A 22,913-nucleotide genomic window follows, 5' to 3' on the forward strand; every position below is an offset into this window, starting at 1 on the left:
GTGATTAGTCCTCAGTGTAGAACAGTAAGGTACAAAGGCAATAAAAGTGATGTTTGCCTACAAGAAGTTTACAGCAAAATTAAGAAGCCAAACCACAGAAGAAAATTAGATGAACAAGCCAATACATATAAAAGTCCGCAACTGAATGTTACAGACAATTTATATATTATAGATTCATGTAAAAACTATCAAATAATAATAATTCTAATTAGAAAATTACTGATGAATAATCGTGCCCTAAAGTTTCTTTGAAAGCAAAGGGAAGGAAATAAGAGTAAATAATCTGAAAGACTCAAAAACTCCCTGGCAATGTAACGATTGTTAACATTATAAGTTCAGATGGCATATGTGAGCTACTTACTATGGTTCTTTTTAATAGGTAGGTCACAAAACTGAAAATATTTTTCTTTTTCCAAATACAAAAATCCTCTATTTAAATTTAAATCTAGTTGCAGAATAGCAAGTTGAAAATTGTTACCAGCCATCAGTATCACAGGAGCCAACATAATATATTTGCTCAGCTCACAAAATCTTGTGCTACCACAGCTCCATGACGCAGATACAGTCATAAGCAGGTCACTAATTTTTCTATTTTAAGCATTGGCAGTGGCCAAGCTAGAAACACTATTATACTAAGAGAGTTTAATAAATCTAGGAAAGAAAACTTTATTTAAAAATTCTATTTTTATTAGCACTCATGAAGGAGCATTTTATTAAATACTAATCTGTAATACCAAGGGCTTAAATCCAGTACAGGGAATTTCAAGATTTTAACTTGACAACAAACAAGAAACAGATAAGCAACCTTCTTCAGGTTTAAATCAGGAGAGAAAGCACCCACTCTTATAAAACCACTCACCATCGGTGCCATCAGCAGCTGACTGCTAGGTGACACGCTACTGCAGAAACAGAAAAGTGAAGGGAGGTTGGGGCGGTGGTGGTGTCAGAAGAGCGCAGCTGGCCCTCCCCAGCCTGCCAAGGTCTCTCAGGGCATTGAGTCACATGCCGAGTCCCATGCCGCTGCCTACTGGGCTAAAGGTAACTAGCAGACAAAATCCATACTTGACTCCATAGGAGAACACAGGATGCAGGAAGGGCCAATGAGGAGCTGGAAGCAGAGTCACCCCACTGCTCCACCCATGGGCAGGGACAGGCATCAGTTAGCATCACTGTCAGTGCCAGTTCTGAAAACAGATACTGTTTTCTTTCTGCTCAGCTTCCCAATAAGAGACAATAGCATACTTATTAAAAACCATTGAAATGAATGATCAGATGTTGGGTGGTATGTCTAAGCAACACAAAACAGACCAAGAGACAAACAGATTGCCAATAGCATACTCACAGCAGATTCATTCTGGATGAATTCAGAGGAATTGAGCTATTCCAGTCATTTGACATATTTGAGCATCTAGTGTATACCAAGCACTGTGTGAGGAGCTGGGGAAAGCGTTAATGGCAGGGGTCTGGGCTCTCATTGGGCTAACCATCTAGAGGGGAGGAGGCAAAATTAAACAAGCAATATCTGCAAGGGATGATAAGTTACCACCTTCAAGATCCAGTGATCTCTGAGGGACTGATGCTTATGCCATGACTTTAAGGATGAGCAGACAATTCAAGCCCGGGACCTGTTGGCACTCGGCAGTCAGATTCAGAAAGAGAATTGCAACTCTACAAATGCAAAGCAACCTTATGTTTGTAATATGCAAACCTGCCTTCCCCTCCAATCACTCCCTATTATAGTTCTCTTTATTACCATTACCAGGCAGCACTCCAAGTCTAAATAAAACCTACCCCTTACCCCCACCCCCACTTAAAGGCACACAGCCATGCTCTTCTCTCTTTTACTTCTCCAAAGTTAATGGAGTAATTTCCATAAAACCTAGACTGTACAAATTTATAGAAATTGTTCACAGAATCATGTTCCTGTGCAAGATCTTTAAATAATTTTTCCTGCATGCCTCCTTAGACAGATACAGTCAAAAGCAGGTTACTAATTTTTCTGTTTCAGGCATTGGTGGTGGCCAAGCTAGAGGCACTATTAAGCCAAGAAAGTTTAATAAATCTAGGGAAAAAAACTATTTAAAAATTCTATATTTATTAGCACCCATGCAGGAGCATTTTATTAGAAACTAATCTGTAATACCTTGGGCATAAATCCAGCCAAATTCCTATCTTCAGTGGGTGATAATGACAAGCTACAGCAGTTTAATTCATGCCTCTTAGCTGGCAGCCAGGTAACAAATTGCAAACCAACTTCACTAAACAAATTGGTTAATGCCGTATATAGGAAAACTATAGTCTGTTTAGAAAAGCAATAAGGAACTAAAACAACAACTCATCTCATTTAGATCCATGTAAAAGAACAACTCTTAAACATGACATCATAAATCTTTTCTCTTCTATTTAGCTGCTATTAAGGAGAAAGTACCTGGGGTATTTAAAGATGAAGGCAGACCTATATTCAAAGAAAATCAGACAGGATAAAGACCTTAAATACATTCTAAGACTCAGTCCTAACAGGTTTCTAAGAAGCATCAAGATTCATGCATTTGCTAATAAATGCTTAAAACTCACAGACAGACCTTATGCCTATTTCAAGGGTATTCTAGTTGGAATATATCTTTAATACTTTCAAAGGCAGATTTCCACATCATTGTCTCAGGAAGTTTATAGCCCAGGCATATAAATCACACTGCTGTTTGCTAAGAATATGATTCAATCCACTTAAAGGCTTAAGGAGCCAGTGTTTCTCTGTGGGGAAGGCACAAAGATTACTGACAGCGAGCTTCTCCTTCCTCTACAGCTACTCCTGTACATCCTTCCTCCCCGCACTGCCAGTGGGTTTGTTCAGTTGGGTCTTTTGAATTTTCTATATAGTTACAGTTTAAAGCCATAGAATGACAGGGCTCATTACAATGGAAATCTGGCATAAGCCCAGCGTGAAGCAACAGAGAGAGGACGCCTTGAAACACAGCTGGGTAGAAACAGATGCAGCCAGGCAGGGCAATAAAAACTGGACTGCATGAGAGTCAGAAAACCTGAATCCTGGTACCTGTCTGCCTGAAGTCTGGATAGAATAGCTAACAACAAAACCAGCATTTACTTGGTGTTGAGCAAAGGCTTTCACATCCTGCATCTTATCTGAACACCACCACAAAATAGGCTTTTTTATGGACGAGGAGACCAAGGCCAGAGACTTAAACAGCTTCCCCAAGGTGCCTGTCAAGACTGAAATACTGACCTGACTCTAAACCCATGCTTTTTCCTCTGCACAAACAATTCTTAACTTCTGTTGACTGCTGACTCTCACAACAATTATTTGCACTGGGGTCTCACATCCCCTTCAGCCCAGCCCAGGTTAGGACACTGGGTGATTTCCAAGGGTCCTTCCAGCACAAATACTACAATGTATGGTGAGAGTGCAGCTTCCAAAATTGATCTCAACTCTCAATGCCTCATCTAAACGATAGCATTTATTCTATCTACTTACCCTGGTCGCTGAACACATGGGTTCAAGGCCCACTGAATACAAAGCTTCAACTCTTACCGTTTGGCTCGTACCATAAAAAAAGTGGTTCAGGGCCAGAGGAGACTCACAAGGACACACTTCCTAAGGTCACACACATGCATGCACGCACACACATGCTCAGCCCCTGCAATTCTGCTAACTATACTCACATTAGCATTTCCCTTTCTTCATGTCATTTATAAACCCCAAACGGTCGAGCGGGATGTTTCTCGCCTTGTAAAGTTCCTCAAGCTTTCAGCGAGGTGAATAATAGCAGTTGGAAGGAATATTTTACGAGGAATGCAGCCCTCCAACAATCCCACATAAATAGCACCCTTGCCCTGGCAGCAGCAAATTAAGAAATCCTGACATCTTTCCTTAAAGCAGCAAGCCAAGCTGGCAAGATGCTGCCATTCCTGGGTCCGCCTCCTCCCCTTGTACAATAGGCTATTTACAGAAGGCTGAAGGCTCTCCCTTTGTCCTGGATTGGCCGGGCAAAGCCCAGGCTTTGGGGAGGAACAAGAGAGCGGCAGCCAGACCTTTTGCTCTTCTTTCAATTTGCCACTCCAAAACCGTTGGATTCGTGCTCCTTAACCTCGCTGGCAAATTCCCCACAACTAGATTTGTTTAAACTATCATCTCTTGAACCAAAAGAGCAATCAGGTTATCCCTGGAGGGAGAATGTACAGGAGCTCCATGGAGATGCCAGTCTCCCAATTAGAAAGGAGGGCAGGGTCACCGTCAAACCTCATAGGGTACAGAAGACCCTGGCGGTGGTTGCTCTTGAGCGTGAGAAGGAGAAAGTCCCTTTGGGTAAATTTGGGATCCCATGTGCAGTGGGCAAGTGGTTCCACAGGTAATTCATCTTTCCCACCCACGGCACTGGGGCTTTCCTTCCCAGCAAAGTAAAAGAAAACCTTAAACCCACTTACTTTTCATTAAACTGATCCTAAAAATCACCAATTCAACTTCCAAGAAGATTTTAAAAAGAGAAACAAAGAAGAGCTGCCCCATTTTTATAAACTTGGTTTACTGAAATATTTGAGTCAAGTTGAATAATTCTGTGCTTCAACCACTCCCTGTCCATCTCTCCCATATTTATCAGAGAAAGAGTAGGACACAAAGCTTTGAAAAGCCAAGTATAAAGTTAAATTAATTTTTAACCAGTAGGATTAGGGACATACCTCACCTGTTTATACTGGACACAGGCCCCAACCACCACATATGCTCCCCAAATAAAGAGATCCCAAATATAATGAGGCCAACTTGCACAGATAAACTTTTAGCAATGTAAATGAAAAGGTCAAATGTCTGTTCACAGTTTCTTTATTCGTTCAGCTATATATACACCACATGACAAAATAAATTACTTCAGAAATATTGGGGGGTTTTCTATTCAAATTTCGTGGGCCTTTTAGTCAAAGCCTTTGAATAGGCATCTTCAAGTAGTGTCTTAAGCATCTTTAAAGCCACTTTTGAGGTCCTGAACACAGTTTTCCATGGCATAACTTCTTATTTTTCCCTTGCATTTAAGTTGTCTAAGTTGAAGCATTTTCTAAAGTCACATGTGATTTAACCACTGAGCACTCTCCTCTAGCTCATAAGAATGCGTTTGTATAATGTTAGGACAGTTGAAAATACTTGCCCTATATATCCCATATTCATACAACTAAACCATACTTTATTACTTCTTAAACAGATTTAATAATGTCCATCACTTGTCTTTGAAAGGTCAAACCTCAAAAAATAATTACCCAGCAAGGGTTAAATTTCTTTGCCTTAGGAAAAGCATAGTTCAGTTAGTTAACCTTTACAAGGACCTCAAACTAGGATTAACAGAAGTGGTTTCAGAACAAAGTGCGTCTACCTGATGTTGGTGCTCATAATAAAGTAACTGAGAGAATGTCTATAACATGAATGCCTCAGAAAGACTCTAATATGAGGAATGAAAGAGAGTACTGGGGCAAACTTCACCTTATGTTGGGGTATAGGCATTATTTCCTATTCTGTGGCAGCAATGGAAGGTACAAACTGAGAAAAATTTGTAGACTGCATTCATGAGGTTTCTGAGTAAAATACATAATACAAACACGTACACAAAATAGTGAGCAGGAGAGTACAGAACAGGATGGCAATAAGCGCAAAAAGTATGAAAGAAATAACACACTCTCAGGGAGAGCTACACTGAAAAGGCAAAACTTGAGCTGGTCCTCAAAGGATGTGTGTAGTCCAAGAAAACAGGTTAATACTTCATGTAACAGGGACAGAAACGAGACTATCAGAAGCAACTTCCCACCCCACCTTTACCATTTTTGGCAAATTAATCTAGAACAAATGACAGGATTAAATCAGATGAGAAAAGAGAAAAAAGATGTTCAGGGAAATTGGTTTGAGATTATGATTCCTTTAAAAGCCACTGTGTTAAGCACTCACTGTGTTTCAGGCAATGTGCTGAGCGAGTATCCGTATGACTAAACATCATCTTCATAATAGCACTTACTGCATTGGGTTGTTATAACCTTCAGTTTGAAGATCAGGAAACTGTGGCTAGGAGAAGTTAAATGTCTTGCCCCAGCTCCACACAAGTGTGCAAGAGCCCAGGCCTGAATCCGAAGCCCAGAAACCTCTGGAGGGCAAGGGCTGTGACCCAGGCTCATGTGGATTTGAATCTAGACAAAGTTGGTAGATGACGCTGACAACAAAAAGCCCATGCTGCACTGTGCTTTGAAAAGCCAGAATTTGGTAACTAACTGGACATAAATGGAAAAAAGAGAAGGAATTGGAGGGCTGAGTTTTTGAGCTCAGGAGAAGGAATGGTGGGGCAACAGAGGCAATGCAGGCAAGATGGTGGTTTATGAGCTACCAACCCAATGTTCCAGGGTTCTAGACGCTCTCCATCATGCATGGGCAGACAAGCATTCCACCTGCACTCTGTACTTCTCTGGGCAAACCAACCTGCTAATGCCAGACCTCAACACTCCCTTGAAGGCAAGTGTCATCAGCAAATAAATTCTTACACAGTCGCCTCAGAATCACTTAGTCCTTCCTCTGAATTCCAAGAAGATGCACTTCCTACCTTATATTCATGGTGAGCAATGCTTGGCACTTATATAGATGCTTCTTTCTCCTACTGGGCCAGGACCCCTTCCCGTCCATCTTTATAAGTCCTTGGTGCTTAACATAGTGCCTTGCCCAGGACAGATGCTTACTAAACATGAATGATCTCTGTGATTCTGACCATTTCTCTACTGCAAGCCCCTGGTGGGTGTATGGATAGAAGAGTGACTCTCGAAAGAGGAAGGGGTTATGAAAATCACTTTCAAATTTCTAGTCAGGGTCCTAGATGATTATAAGTGGCATCTCCCAGGTGGTGTAGAGGGGAAAAGAAAAAAAGATTGCAAGCCACTGGTGTAAAGACTACAGAAAAATATATCTTGCCCCTCTTTCCATGAAGTTTTATAATTTGTTTCATTTATGTTTAGTGCCACCCAAGAACTCTGTCAACTCTAAAGGCAGGGTCCTCTCTCCTACTTAAAACATTTCAACATACATTTAGACATGTAACTTCTAATTAGTTTAAAATAAATCAAGTCCATCCATGGAGAAGGGGAGAAATCAAACAGGAATTTTTGTTAAGTAGACTAGCAAATAGTTAGAAGTGATTGAACCCAGAGCCCCACACAAGGGCAGGCCACTGACTCCTACAGGTGAGTTTTCTATGACAGAAGAGAGAACACTCCAAGCCAGAGAAACAGACCGGGTTCCTTTTAGCATGGAAGCTGGAGTACAATGGCAAGACTCTAGTGAGGAGAATACAATCCCAGAAAGGTTGAGAGAACTGGGTGGTTGAGAGAGGCAAGGAATGCTGGAAACAGGACCTGCCCAACATTCCCAGACCAAACAAACAAACAAACAAACAAACAAACAAAACACCCATACAGCTCTCTTCCCTTCCCTCTTTGCACATAGAAATGAGGACCTGTCATGTATAGCCACCTGGGAAAATGATCATTATAGTGAGAACATGCTCTTTGAAGATAATCCAGGTCATGGAAAAGCAAGTGGGACAGCAGGATTAAGTCTTAGTGGCATGTATTTAAGAGGGCAAGTTTCCATTCAACAAAATTCCCAAGAGAAACAAGATTATTCCACTTGTCTTCAAATACTGATTCAATACCGGTTAAGCGATCTCTGTATATGTCATGATGAGGCAGGGAAGTCTACTGAGAAGAGCTAGAGAAAGGAGCAGGCTTGGACAGAAGAGAGAGCCTTAGTCCATCGGTTTCACGTCAGCTGATGAAGACAGTACGGCCTGCTGGGCTGACCCAACCCTTTGGCAAGAACCAAGACAGAAGAGGCTTCTGTAGGTTAAGCTTCCCACTCATAACCCTGAACTAATTAGGCAGGCTATTTCAGCTGACAGCACAGGAGGAGTACTAATTACATCTGCATGTTAAACGTATTAAGCAACACAAGCAGAGCCTGTTATGATAATAGCTAGGGAAGGCAATAAAATTGCTGACGCCACTGAAATAATCCAGCAGAACAGACTCTCCACCCTGGGATGAACCACATAGTAAACCCTGAATCAAGAGGCCCCAGTAGGAGAAAAGGAGAATAACTAAATAGGGAAGGGGATCAAAGGCCCTTTTACGATAGGTAGAACCCACCCAAAGCCAGGCAGAAGCTCTTCTTCAGCGTGGGCCTCAGGACTGGGAGGGAGGTCCACTGGTTCACCAAACCGCAAACAGAGAAGGTATCTAAGTCCTAGGGTCCCCTCAGGTGCTTTTCCCCAAGCCAGTGTTTTCCAGTAGTGAATATGGAAGCAGACAGAACAGAAACATGAAAAGAATCCTAAACTCAGGTGCAAAAAGCTCACACGCTAGCTACTGGCTGCAGCCCTGATAAGCTGCCAAATCTTGAGCAAACTCCTCCATTTTGTGGGACAAAGAAAGGAGGGGGCATAGAAGACAGTAGCAGCCCCTTCCACTAGCAACACAGTGATAGCATCTCCAAGACTATGTTAGAGAAGGAAAAGGAGGGCCAGGCAAGTCCAACATGCAGAGCTAAACAAACAGGATTCCACCCAACCCAGAAAACCCAGGTAATAGCAGGGCACAGGAAGAAATTTATCAATGTTAAAAGCATCCACTCATGTGGTGGAAAGGGGAAGTTTACAGACATGTATGCCACTAGAAGGAAAGCTGGAGGTTAAAACATGGGAATGTATAACACAGTGAATCTTGTGGTGGATGACAACTGTGATTAACTGTACAAATATTAAAAAGTTATTTTGTGAACTAGAACAAATGTACATCACTATTACAAGGAGTTAACAATAGAGGGGTTTATAGGAAAAAAAATGTACCTATTGCAAACCCTAGACTATAGTTAACAGTAATTAATATCTTAGCATTGTTTCATCAACAGTAACAAATGTACCATAACAATACTTGGGGTCAAAAATGGGGTGAGGTAGGGCGGGTAAGGGATGTGGGATGTTTTAGGTTTTCTTTTTGATTTCTATTTCTTTTTCTGGAGTAATGAAAATGTTCTAAAATTGATCATGTGATGCATGGACAACTACGTGATGATACTGTGAGCCACTGATTGTATACTTTGGATGGATTATATGGTGTGTGAATATATCTCAATAAAATTGCATTAAAAAAGAGAGAGAGACAGGCATGGCTATTAATAAAGTTGGAATACACCTAATCTTTACAATGAATGTTAGTGAGGCCAACATGACATTCCATAATGATGGAATCTTGGAACTGATGGAGTATAGGCATGAGCATCCATTCCATGCTCCTAAGACAGAGGCAAAAGATTGAAAAAAAAAAAAACTGTCAACTCTACATAGAGGGTATATGACTCTTTGTTTTATTATTTTATTATCCTTTATACTTCACTGTGTTTTTCTTTTTTAATTTCTCAAGATAAAGAAGATATAACTGGATCAGGTCAGTTAATTGCCTATTGTATTTAAGGATTCCCCATCTGCTCCAGAAAGGATTTAGCATGACACCCCATCTGTATAAGGCAATGACAGATGGGGTGTAAGCCCCTCCAAGAAAATAAATATCTAAGCCCTCAGTGCCAGCCCTGCCTTGGGCCCTAACTAGCCACTCACCAGCTATGTCAGCAACTTCCACAGAAGTGTTCATCTGAAAAATGGCCCCACAGCAGGTAAACAAATAGCCTGAAAAATCACAAGGGGGGTGGGAATAAACCCTTAGTCCCTTCCAAACAGCAGGCCCTCCCCATGAAGACAAAGCACTAGCAGTGCTTTCTCTGTCCTTAATGCGATTAAGCTATCAATGAAGACAAACACACCTCCAAGAGTTAACCTAATCACAGGAGAAAGAAAGAAGTAGGGGTAGAGGGCCCGGCGCTGCAGGCATCCAGCAGAGGGAGAAAATACTATGTATGGGCTGGAGACCGGAGGGAGGGCTGCTGGGAGAGCTGTGGCTGGGTCCAGGCCAAATCTAAACAGGCAGAGGCAGGTGGGGGTAGGGGAACACGCAAAAGCCAGGCCTGCCGGGGAACAAGGAGGGCTCCCATCTGGCAGGAATGTCCTCATCCAGAGGCCAAGGAAACTGCTTCTCTCCCTTTGTCATTGGGCTAGGAAGCAGCGGCTGCTGCAGGCGGCTCACCCTGATCCAGAAAGCATTCAGTTAACTAAGTGTGGGAGACTCAGTCCTTGTCCTCAAGGAGCCCAGGGCGGCCAGAGCTCACAGAAGTCGCTACGATCAAATATCAGTGACCTGGATAAGAAGGCTAAAGGGACATGAGGTTGGGCAGAGTTACTTACACCTCTTAAAACAGATCAAGGTTTCCGAGTGGCTGATAAACTGGAAGAACGGCTTAGCAGAACAGGCAAGTAGGGGTAAGTAGAAGATAGAATAGAAAGACAGGACCACCACCCAGAGAGAGAAAGACCAGAGAGTCGCAAAGTTTGGGAGAAATCTACTTCTGAGTTTTGACAGGTTTCCACAGATAACTGCTGTTACTTTAAAAAGCAGAGACAAATGGAACCCACAAAATAATATTCTTATACTGTGCAATTCTCAGGACTGAACAGAGCCTTTAAAGAACAGGAGTCCAGTTCTGACCTCCAAATTTCATCAGCTATGTGGAGACCTCAGTGGTACTGGAGGAGCAGTACATGAAATAGAGAAAAGGTTAACCAGATTTGGCTCAAACTGAATGAGGAGGGATAAAGGAGGATATTGGTGACAACCACGGGACATGAGCTAAAATTACACAGAGCTCAGGTAACTATAAGAGGAGGTGACTGGCCATGGGGTAGCTAAAAACAAAACCAAATCTAACAAGTTGCAGAGGGTTATAGAATACTGACCCAGTGTTCAAAATAAAGAGGAAGAAATAAAAACAGACTGTTTAGTTTGGCAGTTACCTGTCGGGAAACAGGAGACACTATTTAGGGTCTCTAATTTCCTTTTACGTTGTATTTACTTTTTTATTATGAAAATTCCCAAATCAATTCAAAAGTAGAGAAGCATAATAAATGGCCATGTATCCATTACCCTGCTTCAGTTTCAACAATGATTCAAATTTTGCAAATATTGTTTCACTTTAAATGCATTTTTAAAAACTATTTTAAAGCAAATCTCCCAAAATCCCATCATTCAGTTGACACTTCTGAGGTACCACCAGAGCTCTGTGATCCTACAGCTTTGGGAAGCCATCTGTGGGAGAAAAAAACTGGATGGCACATATACTGATTGCATCCTGCCAAATTCCCAAAGGTATAAACAAAGAACAGCAACTTAAATATTGACTTGAAATAACCTACCTGAAAAGAAAAAGGTCCATAAAATTAGTCTGCAAATATTACTGTGTACCCACTACATGCCAAGCACTGCAAACAGAACAGAACAAAACAAAAATAAAATCCCTATCCACATTAAGGTTCAAGCTGTACAATAGTGAATCCAGGGAAAAATGCTTGGCCACCTGACGCTTACACCAAACTATGCTCGGATTTACAGTAGAGCTCTGCTAGTGCTTGGATGTGGTTCAGGCTAAGAGCAGTTCTGCAGAACAGAAGAACAGCTGTGTTCTGCAAGCACTGAAGCCTTGAGACTGCATTGATAGGTGTACGTTTTAACACTGAAAGGAAGAGGGGGAAAAAGGTAAGTCCCTTGTGGGGGTAGGGAACAGGTAATTAAGGCTTAAAAGGTAGAGTTTCTATTTGGAACGATGGCAAAATTCTGGTAACGGCTGGTGGTAATGGTAGCACAACTTTGTGAATGTAATTAACAGCACTGAATTCTATATTTGAATGTGATAAAAGGGCAGAAATTTTAGGTTGTAAATGAAATTTTTTTTAAAGTACATGGAACTGCACAACACAGTGACCCTTAAGTTAAACCATGCACTATAAATATTAGTACAATTATAAAAATGTGCTCTCATCAATTTTAACAAATGATCCATACCAACACAAGGTGTTAACAGGGTGGTACATGGGAATCCTGCCTTTTAGACCTGATTGTTCTGTAAATCCACAACTTCTCTAACTAAAAAAAAAAAAAAAATCCCTGTCCAAATGAGGCTTCCACATTGTCAAGTTCTGGATCCCAAGGTAAACCTACCCTGAATTTAACCTGACTCTCCTAAAGTCAGAGCCCGATTTTGACATGAATCACAACCTAGTTTCAAACAGCAGTTTCAATTCCTCTGTAACTGACAAACTGAGTTCTCTCATTTTTAAAAATGGCATTCAGAGATGTCTTGCCACACTGATGGTAGAGAAGGAGTTAATTTTCTGGTTCCCTAAATTTTTGATAATGTCTTCCAATCAATATAGATAAATACATCCATAATATGTAAATGCATTTATTTATAAACTGTATATATGTACTACTGTGCAAATGTTTTTCTGAATATTTCCACCCTGCACCCTAATGGACGGTCTAGCCCACTCCCTGGGGTACATGTACCCCATTTTGGAGACTAGCCCTTACTCTCCTAAGCAGGCCCTGCAGCAGCTCTGTCCACTTGCCAGGTACCTAAGAGGTCCAATAACAGTGCCTGCCAAAGTCTGCAAACTGATTGCAACATTGAGTAGAGGGACAAAAATATCCACCATCAAAGCGTGTTGGAGAAGGCAGGACGTTGCTGGTGACTGCCTCCTAGCGAAGTGGGAAAGGGCAAATGGACTGGGTCAGCTGTTCTGGAGGAAGGAGAATCAAGGGCTTGGGGCCAACGCAGGCTACAGGGCTGGCCTCACCTGAGAGACCAGGTAGGTTTTGGGGACCTAAGAGCTGCAGACCCTGCTCCAAGGGCCAAGAATCTTCAGATTGCCTGAATGCTAAGAGGTCCTGGCATCAGTGGAGCTTATCTCCGACTTGTGTTGGGACAGAATGCACAGACAGGCGCTGTCTGCAGATCCTACCCTGTGACTCTGGGCCGCCCAGCCAAACCCCTCTGGACCTTGGCTCCTTCCTTGCTCTGTGAGTGCAAGGTATCTGCTAGCTCCACATTCTGGGATACTGCAGATTCTGGCCTTGGGCACAGTGTGGGTAACTGTTCTACAGAGAGAACAAACAGCTAGGTAATGATTTCACTAGTGGCACAGAAACAAGGTATTTTAAGTAGGAATATCAGGTATCCCAAGACTATAGTGCAATTATGTAAGATTATCTAGAATTTGACACTGATCTCCCACTTTCTGCAAAGCCCACAACCACCTGTTTCTCAAACCTAACTGAAACTACACTGAAAGAGAAATCTCAGATACACTCCCAAGCACGTTTGACCCAATGAGAGTGCACGTTTTCATCTAGAGATTTTCAGTGCCTTGATCTTGGCTATAAGAGCCAAGCTTTGCACAGTCTCAGAATATACAAACCTGGAACATTAAAATGTATATTCTTAGCAGTAACCCCATAGCAATGGGACACCTGACCATTTACAGGACTCCCAGTGTCAATCAATCATCAGATGATACGAAATGCTTACTTCCAATGAGGCCCTGGGTTAAATGCAGCTGAAAACACAGAAACGACAATGACCAGGTCTTCTATGTGCCAGAGCTTAGAGTGTGGCCAAGGTACCATTTTGGGGAGGCAAGATAAACACACGTGAAAAGGCAAATGCAGGATAGAGGCAGGGATGCTATTCAAAATCCTTAATAAGCAGTATGGCCAAAGCTAATCAGAAAAGACCTAGGCCAGATCATAGGGTTCCAGAAGATCCTATTATTGCTGTGCCAGGAGTTAACCCTTCAGGTTCTGGATTGGGCATGGGGCACTTCGGGCAGCAGCAACTTTCTAACCACTACAGAAGTATCTCAAAATTGTAACCACCAATGTGGGTGCTGGGGTATCCCAGCTTAATGTCAGCTTTGGGTTCCACTCTGTGATCTAGAGTCTGAGAAAGCCAAGACTCATTTCAGGAAAAGTGCCTCCACAGAGCAGAGCTATGAGAAAGTAGGCTGGGATAAGGAAGGTCAACCAGGCAGAAGAGAGTGCTCACATACAGTCTTGGGGTACAGGGACCATTCAACTCTGTGCCACCAGAGTCTGCTTTACCAAAGCCCCAGTAAGTGGTGGTCTGGGGAGGCATGGGATACCACAGGTTGGAAGTAGGCTGTAGAAGCCTCTGGCAGCCCAGCTAAATCAAGTCTTGGTGCCTACAGAGGGGAGCCCTCAAAGGCTTTTGTGCAGAGGAGGGATTTGATCAGCACTGTGATTTAGGACAATTAATAACCACCACCCTCCTCCTCCGTCTACCGCCTTTTTTATCTAAGGGCTTCAGGTCTAAACCAGAGGTGAGAGATTCTGCATTAGGGTGGTGATATTGATAATGAAAGAAAGAAATGGATGTATATTGGGCAATATTGTACAGAAAGCAAATTAGAATACGCAGAATCTGGTGGGGACAGAGAGAATTTCAGGGCACAAATCAAGAACAGCACTGAGGTCTGGCAATTCCTTGAACAGAAACAGAGCCAGGAACAAACTACACAGTTTGTCATGGCCAATGGGGCAGACCAGTTGTGCTACCATGACGAAGGTACAGCCTTGCACCACAGTTACTTCATCAACAAAATGAGTGAGTAAGGCTATTTCAAACATTGTGCCAGGGCTCTGTTCTGAAGTGCCTCAGAGGCAACAGCGACACAGAGGAAGCCACGGGGTCTGTGGGATCTGGGATTCCACCCCACACTTTCCCCCCAACTTCAACCACAGCAGCCCTGTTTTTATTTATTTCGGGGTTCTGCCCAGAATTTCACTGGGAAAAAGGGTCCCATACCACTGGACAATGCCACTGTTATCTTCAAACTCAGCAAATTCACCACACAATTCTTTTGTCTATTGAAACTTTCCAACATGATCTAGAACATGCTGAGATGGACTGTTTCTGGTAAAAGTACCCAAGACAGGTACCAGAAAGCAAAATTATGTGGCAGGATGAGGTCAATCTCCGACTTCAAGTGAGCAGGTGCTCCACCGTCTCCACTCAGCCTCAGTTACTGCTCCCACCCAGAGTGTGCTTTATTCCTTCTGCACTCCTGATGCATTCTTCACATGTCTCCATCGTTCTCCAGTCTTACACCACCAACTCCCAGAGCAGGCAAAGCCTTTCACTTTTTAACTCTGTAGAAAGTAACAGCGGTGTAGCAAGTGATCACATCACTCTTTGAATCAAGCTGAATCTTAAAATGTGTTGTCCGTTGCAGCATCTGGTGAGGCAAAAGGACAATTTGTGACAGAGGGTGAAGAAAAGTGGCGAAAAGTCAAGGCGCGGTGACACCAAAGAAGAACCAGCTCTCTTCTCTGTCTTGTCACCAGCTGGATGATCTGGAACTTTGCAGGACTTTCTGAATTATGAATCCTTCTAGCTTTAGAGGGGCAGTGTAGCCAAGCACTCAATAGGAAGCACAGGCCCTGAAGTCAAACTGCCGGGGTTCAAATCCTGGTTTGGGCAGCTTCATCTCTGTACTTGTTTCTTTACCTTTTATAAAATACAGATAATAGGAAGTCCTCCCTTGTAGGCTGTTGGGTGATTGACTAAGTTAAAGCACATGAAGCACTGAGAACAGTACTGTGTGCTATTAGCTCTCATCTCCTACCACACTCCTAAGCCTGCCCGCATTGGGCTGTGGCCTCCAGCTTTAGCTGGCCAATGCTGTCCAGCAAATCTCTCTTTACTCTGGTTAATAAAGAAAAAAAATGGTGCTCAGTGTATTTACCCAGACTTTTCTCCCACAGCAAACCTGAGGGGATCATGCCAATTTCTACAGCAGTCCAAACTATGTGTGACTTGCTAGATAAAACAACATTCAGCAAAAGTCCCTCTCCAAATGAGAAAATGGTCTAAAAAGCAATCCACAGTGCCTCCTTTTATGCCCTAACCTCTTTAGATTTATCTTTCCAAACCACAAAATCCTCATCTCAGCACTTCTGATTAGAACACATGAACCCCAAAGTCCATGAAAATCCATTTGTTAATAAAAATAATTTTTAAATCATTGTCAATTTCAACAATTTTAAAGCAGAATATGCCCCTAATTTTTTAAAATAAAAAAAATATATTTAACTATATAAGAAGCTTGGTAAAGTATTCTGAAATAAACAGTTATTCCTAAATATCTAATACGGGAAGGGTAAATAAATTATGGCATATCCTATAGAACATATAATGCACTCATGTTCAAAACTCACCTTTTGGAGAGCATGTACACAGAAAAATACAAATAATTTAGGTGATTAAAGTTGAATTACCAAAATTTTTATCTTCAATTAAAAATACATGCTGGGGGTATACAGGAACACTGTATTTTTTTTTTACATGCCTACAACTTCTCTAATTAAAAAACTAAATTAAAAAAATGAGAATCATTCTCTGATATGACAACTAAAAATATATACATATGCTTAAAATTTTTTAAAAGTATGTTTAGAAAAAAAAAAAGAATGGAAGGAAATACACCAAAATGTTAGTAGTATTTAATCTCTGGAAGACTTCTATTTTCTTTATTCCCCAAATTTTCTACAATGAGCTTAGATTACTTTTACAATACAAAAAAAAAAAATACATTTAGCTTCTCTGAGGCAAATAGTCTTGGTTTTGATATTAGACAGCGTTCAAAATTATATTTAAAACTTGAAGACTAATTTCAAGAGGGGAATTAGCCCAGGTACATACGTGGAGCTACCAGTTTTGAAACCTTAAGAGTTTGCAAGACTTTTGCTTCCTGTGAGGCAGGCAGCACCGGGGAGCAGATCCCTCACTCACCTCTACCTAAGATTTTGTCCAAAACCAGCCCTCAAGCCAGTCATGTTTCAAGGAAGGGTCCACCAGATTTCATCCTTCTTTCTAGACTCCACATGTGTTACAAGTTACTGAATACCGTGTTGCTTTCAACACAGTCAAGAACTCGTAAATGTAAAAAAAAAAAAAAACAGAAGAATTAATATAACAGATTATGTAATGGTTTTTTCTTGTCACCATGGCATGAGCAATTGTTTCAAATTATGCATCACGCCAGGTTTACACAAACTAGAATTTCTTATTAGTTGGCATTCTGCATTTTATGTAAGGAGCTGCTGACAAAATGGACAGTCTCAAAGTTGTTGCCTCAAACCCTGAAAAAATTGTCTTTACCTTCTTGTCCATAAAGTCCAGCTACTATTTCACGGCTTTTTTCTTTAAAAGTTCTCAGTAGCCCTTTAAGTACCAGTATGTTGCAACTCAAACTCAACCACTGGCAGTTTCAGATCATCTGTGTTCACTGAGAATTATTCTCCAGGAATGAGTATCAAAGTAAAGTGACCCTAATGCATTCATCTGACCACCCTGAGTTGGACTGATGACCTTCAACACAAATTCGGGCACCTTCATTTTACCTCCTGACCAACTGACCACTGCCTCTTGGAGGGTAAGGCTTGAAGAGGCCTTAGAATACCAATAGCTGTGAGTTCCTTAAAGGATGTTCTTTTGTATTTTGTAGAACAGGAGTCATATGCATTGCATCCTCCAGCAAGGCTATCCACAAATATTACTAACGGATTCTAACTTAACAGAATTTAGCTGGAAGAGAGCAAACACAAAAGAATAATGGACAGCTGTTTTAAATAGCAAACTTACACAATAAATCTAACAACTGACCTTAAACACTATGGTTGCCTCTAAGATTACTGAGTATAAACACTTAGAAATTACTAGAATTCCCATAGTCTTGCTCTTTCCAGGAAAGTGAAGGGAAAAGGAAGGAGAAATTCCCAGCCTTAATGACAAGACAACCAGATCTTCCCTGGAACCTCTCCCCTAAACGAACACCCATTTTCCATAAGACAGCTACATCAAAACTAAATATGTAGCCAAGATCTGGATGTCAAGTGTGACACTCTGGCAGGCCGGTGAACTCTCAGTTATTCCAAACTTCACCTAAAAGCAAAGAGGTAGCTATGAATACTGTATGCATTTGATACGAATAGATAGATACCTGTCCCTACCTGCAATCATCACAATTCTTAAATGTCAAAAAATCTAAAACCCAGAGATTTCTTTTTAGTCAGTTGCTTGGAAAAATAATAAAAATATTGCCAAAATATGCACAACAGGAAGAATATATGTCAGGATGCTTATAACTGTAGGGGGAGGGTGATTTTTAACAAGTCTTTTCTATTTACAATCAGTTTAAAAAACAAAGGTCTTTAATGTCTATATTATTTTAAATAATGGTGGGGAGGTATGAGGTGTGCTACTTTTAAGAATTTTTTTTTGGACATAGAATTATAGCTCATTTAAAAACTTTAGTCTAATGCAATCTTTTCACAAATAAGGAGTGTGTCACAAACTGGGAAATGATTCTCCAGTTGTGCCAGGGCAAGAAATAACGTTTCCCAAGACCTGGTTCTGTTTACTTTCCACAAACAAGGCTGCACTGTTTAGCTCCAAACAGATGGAAAGCAATGTCCTTAAAAAGCTCCACCTTCTCGAGCTCACTCAGCAGTGTCAACTCAAACTTTCAGTTTTTGCCAATCTGACCTGCCAGGTCCACCTGAAAACACAGCATCAACCACAAGTATTTGGATGACTTTTTGTTTGTTTCAAGCTAATTTTTTTTTTCCACTGTGATAATCACAGGTTAAGCTGTGAAATTTGTTATCACAAACTCTGGAGGTTTGACAGTGGCTAAGCAAAGGTCAGTAGAGGGCATAGATAGTGGGGTACTGTGATACTCCTGCGCCAACAAAAAGCCTTAAAGTGTTAACTCGAAGGGCACTTTTTAAATTGTCACTCTTAAGTTCCATCACCTTGAAACCGGCTGGAGATGGCAGGGGCGTTGCAACCTCTAACATAACCCCGATTAGGTGGGGCGTCTGTCTCTAGATTCTTGTCCACATATTCATTCAAGTTATCTATCACCACTCTTCGAATATGCCGCAAGGTGATGGATAAAATCTTGGTTCCCTAATTTCAAAAAATGCCAAGTGCTCCTTAAATCAATGACTCCACCACGGCTACGTGCGGCGACTACAGGCACTCCTCTGGAGACACCGCGAGAATTTCTACGTATGGCAACCGGCTTTTGATGCTGCCTTTGACCCTCTTGCAAAAGCTCACGCAGGGACCACCATCACGCCATGGCACCAGTACATTCCGGCTCGGATGCTTCCACGCGCGGTCCCAGCGCGCCCCAAACCCTGCCTCCGGGGCAAGAGGGATCCCGTTGCCGGGAGACCACTGTCACCTGCCCCGCAGCATCATCTTGCCTCTGAAGCTCGGCGTCAAGCTTCCCTGGTCGGGCCAGTCCCCGCAGCCACACAAACGACGGGCCGGTCCGCGACACACGTCACCCAGACCCCGCCGCGCCCCAGCCCGGCGCCCACGCCGCCCGCGGGAAGCAGCGGACAAGCCGGCATCTGCGACTCAGCCACAGGAAGCTGCGGCCGCTCGGGCGGCCCGGGGGCCTCCAGTAGCTGAGGGAAGCAGAGCCGTAGAGGAGGGGCCGGAAAAGCAGAACATCTCCGGGAGCCGAGGGACGGCTCACGAGCCTCCGCTGCGGCCGCCGCCTCCAGGACTTGGGGAGGCGAGGCCGCCTCAACCCCGCGCCTTCAGGGACGCCGCAGCTGGAAAAGCAGCAGCTCCGCGCGGCAGGCGCACTCACCTCCTCGGCTGGCCGGGCCGCTCCACCACCGGCTGTCACAGCAGCCCACTGCCTGCCCCGCTCGGGCACGGGAAGCTATTTAAGGCACCGCCACCGCCAATGCCGCCAGCTGGCTGTGCCCCAGCCGCTGCCGTCGCGGAAGGGGGGTGTCGGGAGCACCAGTGCGAGTGCGCGTGCTGCGCCCGCCCGGCTCCGCCCCGTAGGCCCCGCCCCCGCGGGAGCCCGCCCTCCGGCCTGGGCGCCCAGATGCTCTTCTGCAGGCCAGCGGGTGCCTGGAGGCGGCGAGCAAATGCAGCTAGGGTCGCCTGAGCCGCCCTGGGATTTCATAACGCATCTGATATAGGGCAAAGGGTAAATTTTAGTGCCTGCAAATGAAAAGCTCCCGTAAAACAGTCGGGTCTGCGGCGCCGTTGAGGCCGGGAGGCTCCCTTTCGCATCTTCCACACTGAACCGCCTGTCCCGCTGACTTTCCGGCCCGCGGGCAGTTCTGCTTGGGTGGGATCTTCGTAGGCAAAGGGCTTTTCTTTATTATTTTTCTTTGGCACCGATATCGCGACCCCTTTTTACTGGATTTCACCACGGTCCCCACGTAGGATTTCGCCACAGTCTGTGGCTTGGAAGATCCTTGTCTGGACTTCTGCAGTGCCCTGGACTTGAGACAACCGTAGACAGATCAGACTCGGGGATAGTTAGAGCAGAATGCAGACACGACACTACTCAAGGGCAATATTCGCCTGCCAAGTTCTTGGTACCTGTCACCCTGCTCTCAGCTCTGGGTGTGCAGTTTGTAGGGGTGCCGCATCCAAGGGATGCCCATTTGGGGCTTTCAGAGGCCAAGGCAATTTTTTTCAGATTCTCATCCCAACTACTGTTTTGTCTCTTAGCACCTGTTAGTGTCTGAAGCCTCTTTTCACACGAGGAAACAGAGAGATCAAATGCTAGTGAGGGCAAAACTACCCTTGGAATTCAGCCAGTCTGCCTTCAGAGCCTTGGCATAGCCACCAGGCTGTACTTATACTGGGGTCAAACTGAGCGTATGATACACACTCCAGGTTCCCAACTCAAGTTGACTCCAGCAAATATCATAAGGACTTTATGTGGGCTTCTCTCACTTTTCCAGAGCATCTGAATCAGCAGTTGTTTACTCCCACAGCGTGCGGGGCAGCAGGGTACAGAGATGGGGATGGCAGCTCACACTCCCGTGGCCCCTATAACAGCTCAGTTCTTCTGGATCCCATGCTAACTTTACACTGCCATTTAAAAGAATGAATGGGCTTCACTTCCGTTTTTGTTTTCTATTTGGCTAATCCTTGGTTTCTCTGCTCAAGTCTCTTTCTCCCCACCCACAATTTCGTAATTCTGTCATGTCCTTTTTCCTGTTACTTCTCCAACCCGTCTTTCAGCCTCAGTACCTCCTCAGTCACTCTTCAAGTTCTGTGGACAGTTGTCACTGGCTGTCTCAACTTATCCTGTCCTCCTCCAAGACACTCTTCTCTCAAGCTGGGCACCACCACCCCCATTACCCCTCCCCCACCTCTGGGCTCTAGTCCTTATTGCCTGTGATTTGCAGCTTTACAGTGGGAAATGCACACACTCAGGGATCAGCTCTGCGTTCCTACTGCCTCTTGGAGAAGCAGCTGTGTGACATTGGGAAGCCACTTCACTGTCCAAAACCTCTGGAAATAAGGGGGTGGAACTAAATAATCTCTCCGGACCCTTTCAGCACTAACACTTTTTTTTTTTAAAGAACTTTCTCCTTGTCATTTCAAGTTGTTTCACAATTTATGAGGTTGTTTGGGGGCCATGAGATGGAAATTCTGATGGGAGGCAATTTTACACAATGGCTAAGAATACACAGCTTTCAGGGTTGGGCAAATCTCATAAAGCCACAAGACAGAAATATTAATACCTACCATAGGAAGGTGTCATAGGGACTGACAACCCACACCTTCCTCTGGTTTTCTAATTAAATAAAGCTTCCAGACTCCATAGATGAGGGTTCCATTTAGTGACTAGGAGAGAGGGAAGAAACAAATCTTAACCCTCTTTTCTACTTTCCTTTTTCCTAACACCTCTCTAGCCAAGTGAACAAGAATCAATTGGATGTAGCAGTGAAACAAATTTCCTGTTGGAAGCTTGGGTCTCTTTTCAGTTCATTTGGCCTGATTAAACTTTTGTGGCTAATTTTGGCTAGATCCAAATCTACATTATTTTAAACTGATTAATCACTCTTCTAGAGAAGCTAAAGAGAGTCAAAATCCCTTATGGGACAAGCTAATTGGTAGGTTGACAGTGGCCTTGTCTCAAAAGTTCCCACTTGCACACCTCTTTTTGCCAGCTGAAAACTTGTGATTATTGTTGATCTTCTATGTCTATCACTTTTGAGTATGGTCACCTGAGGTATAGCCACATCATTTAATAACAATGTGCTTTAAATCCAGACCTTGGTAACCGGATGGTTAAAGAAGGGGTTGGCATCAGAGAGTGAGTGTCACTTAATCTATTTTGAGGCTGCATCTCACATTGGCCATATATCTGTCTCCTCCATGAAACTGTGTCCCATTACTCTTCATAGACCCTCCTAACCTGCCCCACTCCCCTGCAAGTCCTAGTGTAGTAATTGCACATAGTGGGTACTCAGTTGTTGACTTGGACACATTTCTCTAACTACTCACATGTGATCAATGGCAACCAAGAGTGAATTCAGATTTTGTGGAGCCTGAAGCTTGTACATTTTAGGGGACCTCTTTAAGAAAAGTACATACACAAACTTGGATACGAAAGGGAATGTTTCTTGGGAATAAGAATAGAGATCACAGCAAAATACAAATTTAGAAAATCTGTAACACCAGATTATTTTTTTTTCTATCTCTATAATGAACTTTTTCCCTACTTTTTTGGGCTGCATGAGTTGCTTCCTTATGACTTTTTAAAAAATAAACTATTTTTTAGAACTGTTTTAGATTTAACGAAAAATTGCAAAGAGTTCCCATAAACCTATGCACACAGATACCCCTATTTTTAACATCTTACATAAATTAGTATGGTACACTTATTACAATTAACAAACCAATATTGATACTTTGTTATAAATAAAGCCCATACTTTATTCAAATTTCCTTAATTTTTCCCTAACGGCCTTTTTTCCTTCCCAGCATCCCATCCAGAATACTGCATTATAGTGAGTCAACATGTCTCCTTGGGATCCTCTTGACTGACAGTTTCCCACACTTTCCTTGTTTTTGACACTTT

General features: G+C 43.0%; 1 protein-coding gene across 9 annotated transcripts in view; it reads right to left on the bottom strand.

The window, feature by feature from the left end:
- The window catches only part of ACSL1 (acyl-CoA synthetase long chain family member 1), a 67,175-nt gene extending 47,366 nt beyond the window's left edge, over positions 1-19,809 (bottom strand). Inside the window, exons 1-3 of one of the 9 annotated variants that reach the window (XM_037831108.1) lie at positions 19,662-19,754; positions 14,932-15,227; positions 11,331-11,396 (exon numbers count right to left, since the gene is read on the bottom strand). Coding sequence is in view for 4 of the 9 variants with exons in the window: in XM_037831100.1 (XP_037687028.1) it covers positions 14,798-14,876 (79 nt within the window). In the remaining 5 variants the exon portion in view is untranslated. Of the gene's footprint in view, positions 1-859; positions 1,325-3,678; positions 3,908-9,644; positions 9,714-11,330; positions 11,397-14,797; positions 15,228-19,661 lie in introns of those variants that run through there. The other 8 variants (XM_037831100.1, XM_037831102.1, XM_037831104.1 and 5 more) reach the window with 8 other exon arrangements.
- Between the last annotated feature and the right edge of the window lie 3,104 nt (positions 19,810-22,913).

The sequence above is a fragment of the Choloepus didactylus genome, chromosome 3 (genome assembly GCF_015220235.1).
Source record: "Choloepus didactylus isolate mChoDid1 chromosome 3, mChoDid1.pri, whole genome shotgun sequence".
NCBI lineage: Eukaryota > Metazoa > Chordata > Mammalia > Pilosa > Megalonychidae > Choloepus > Choloepus didactylus.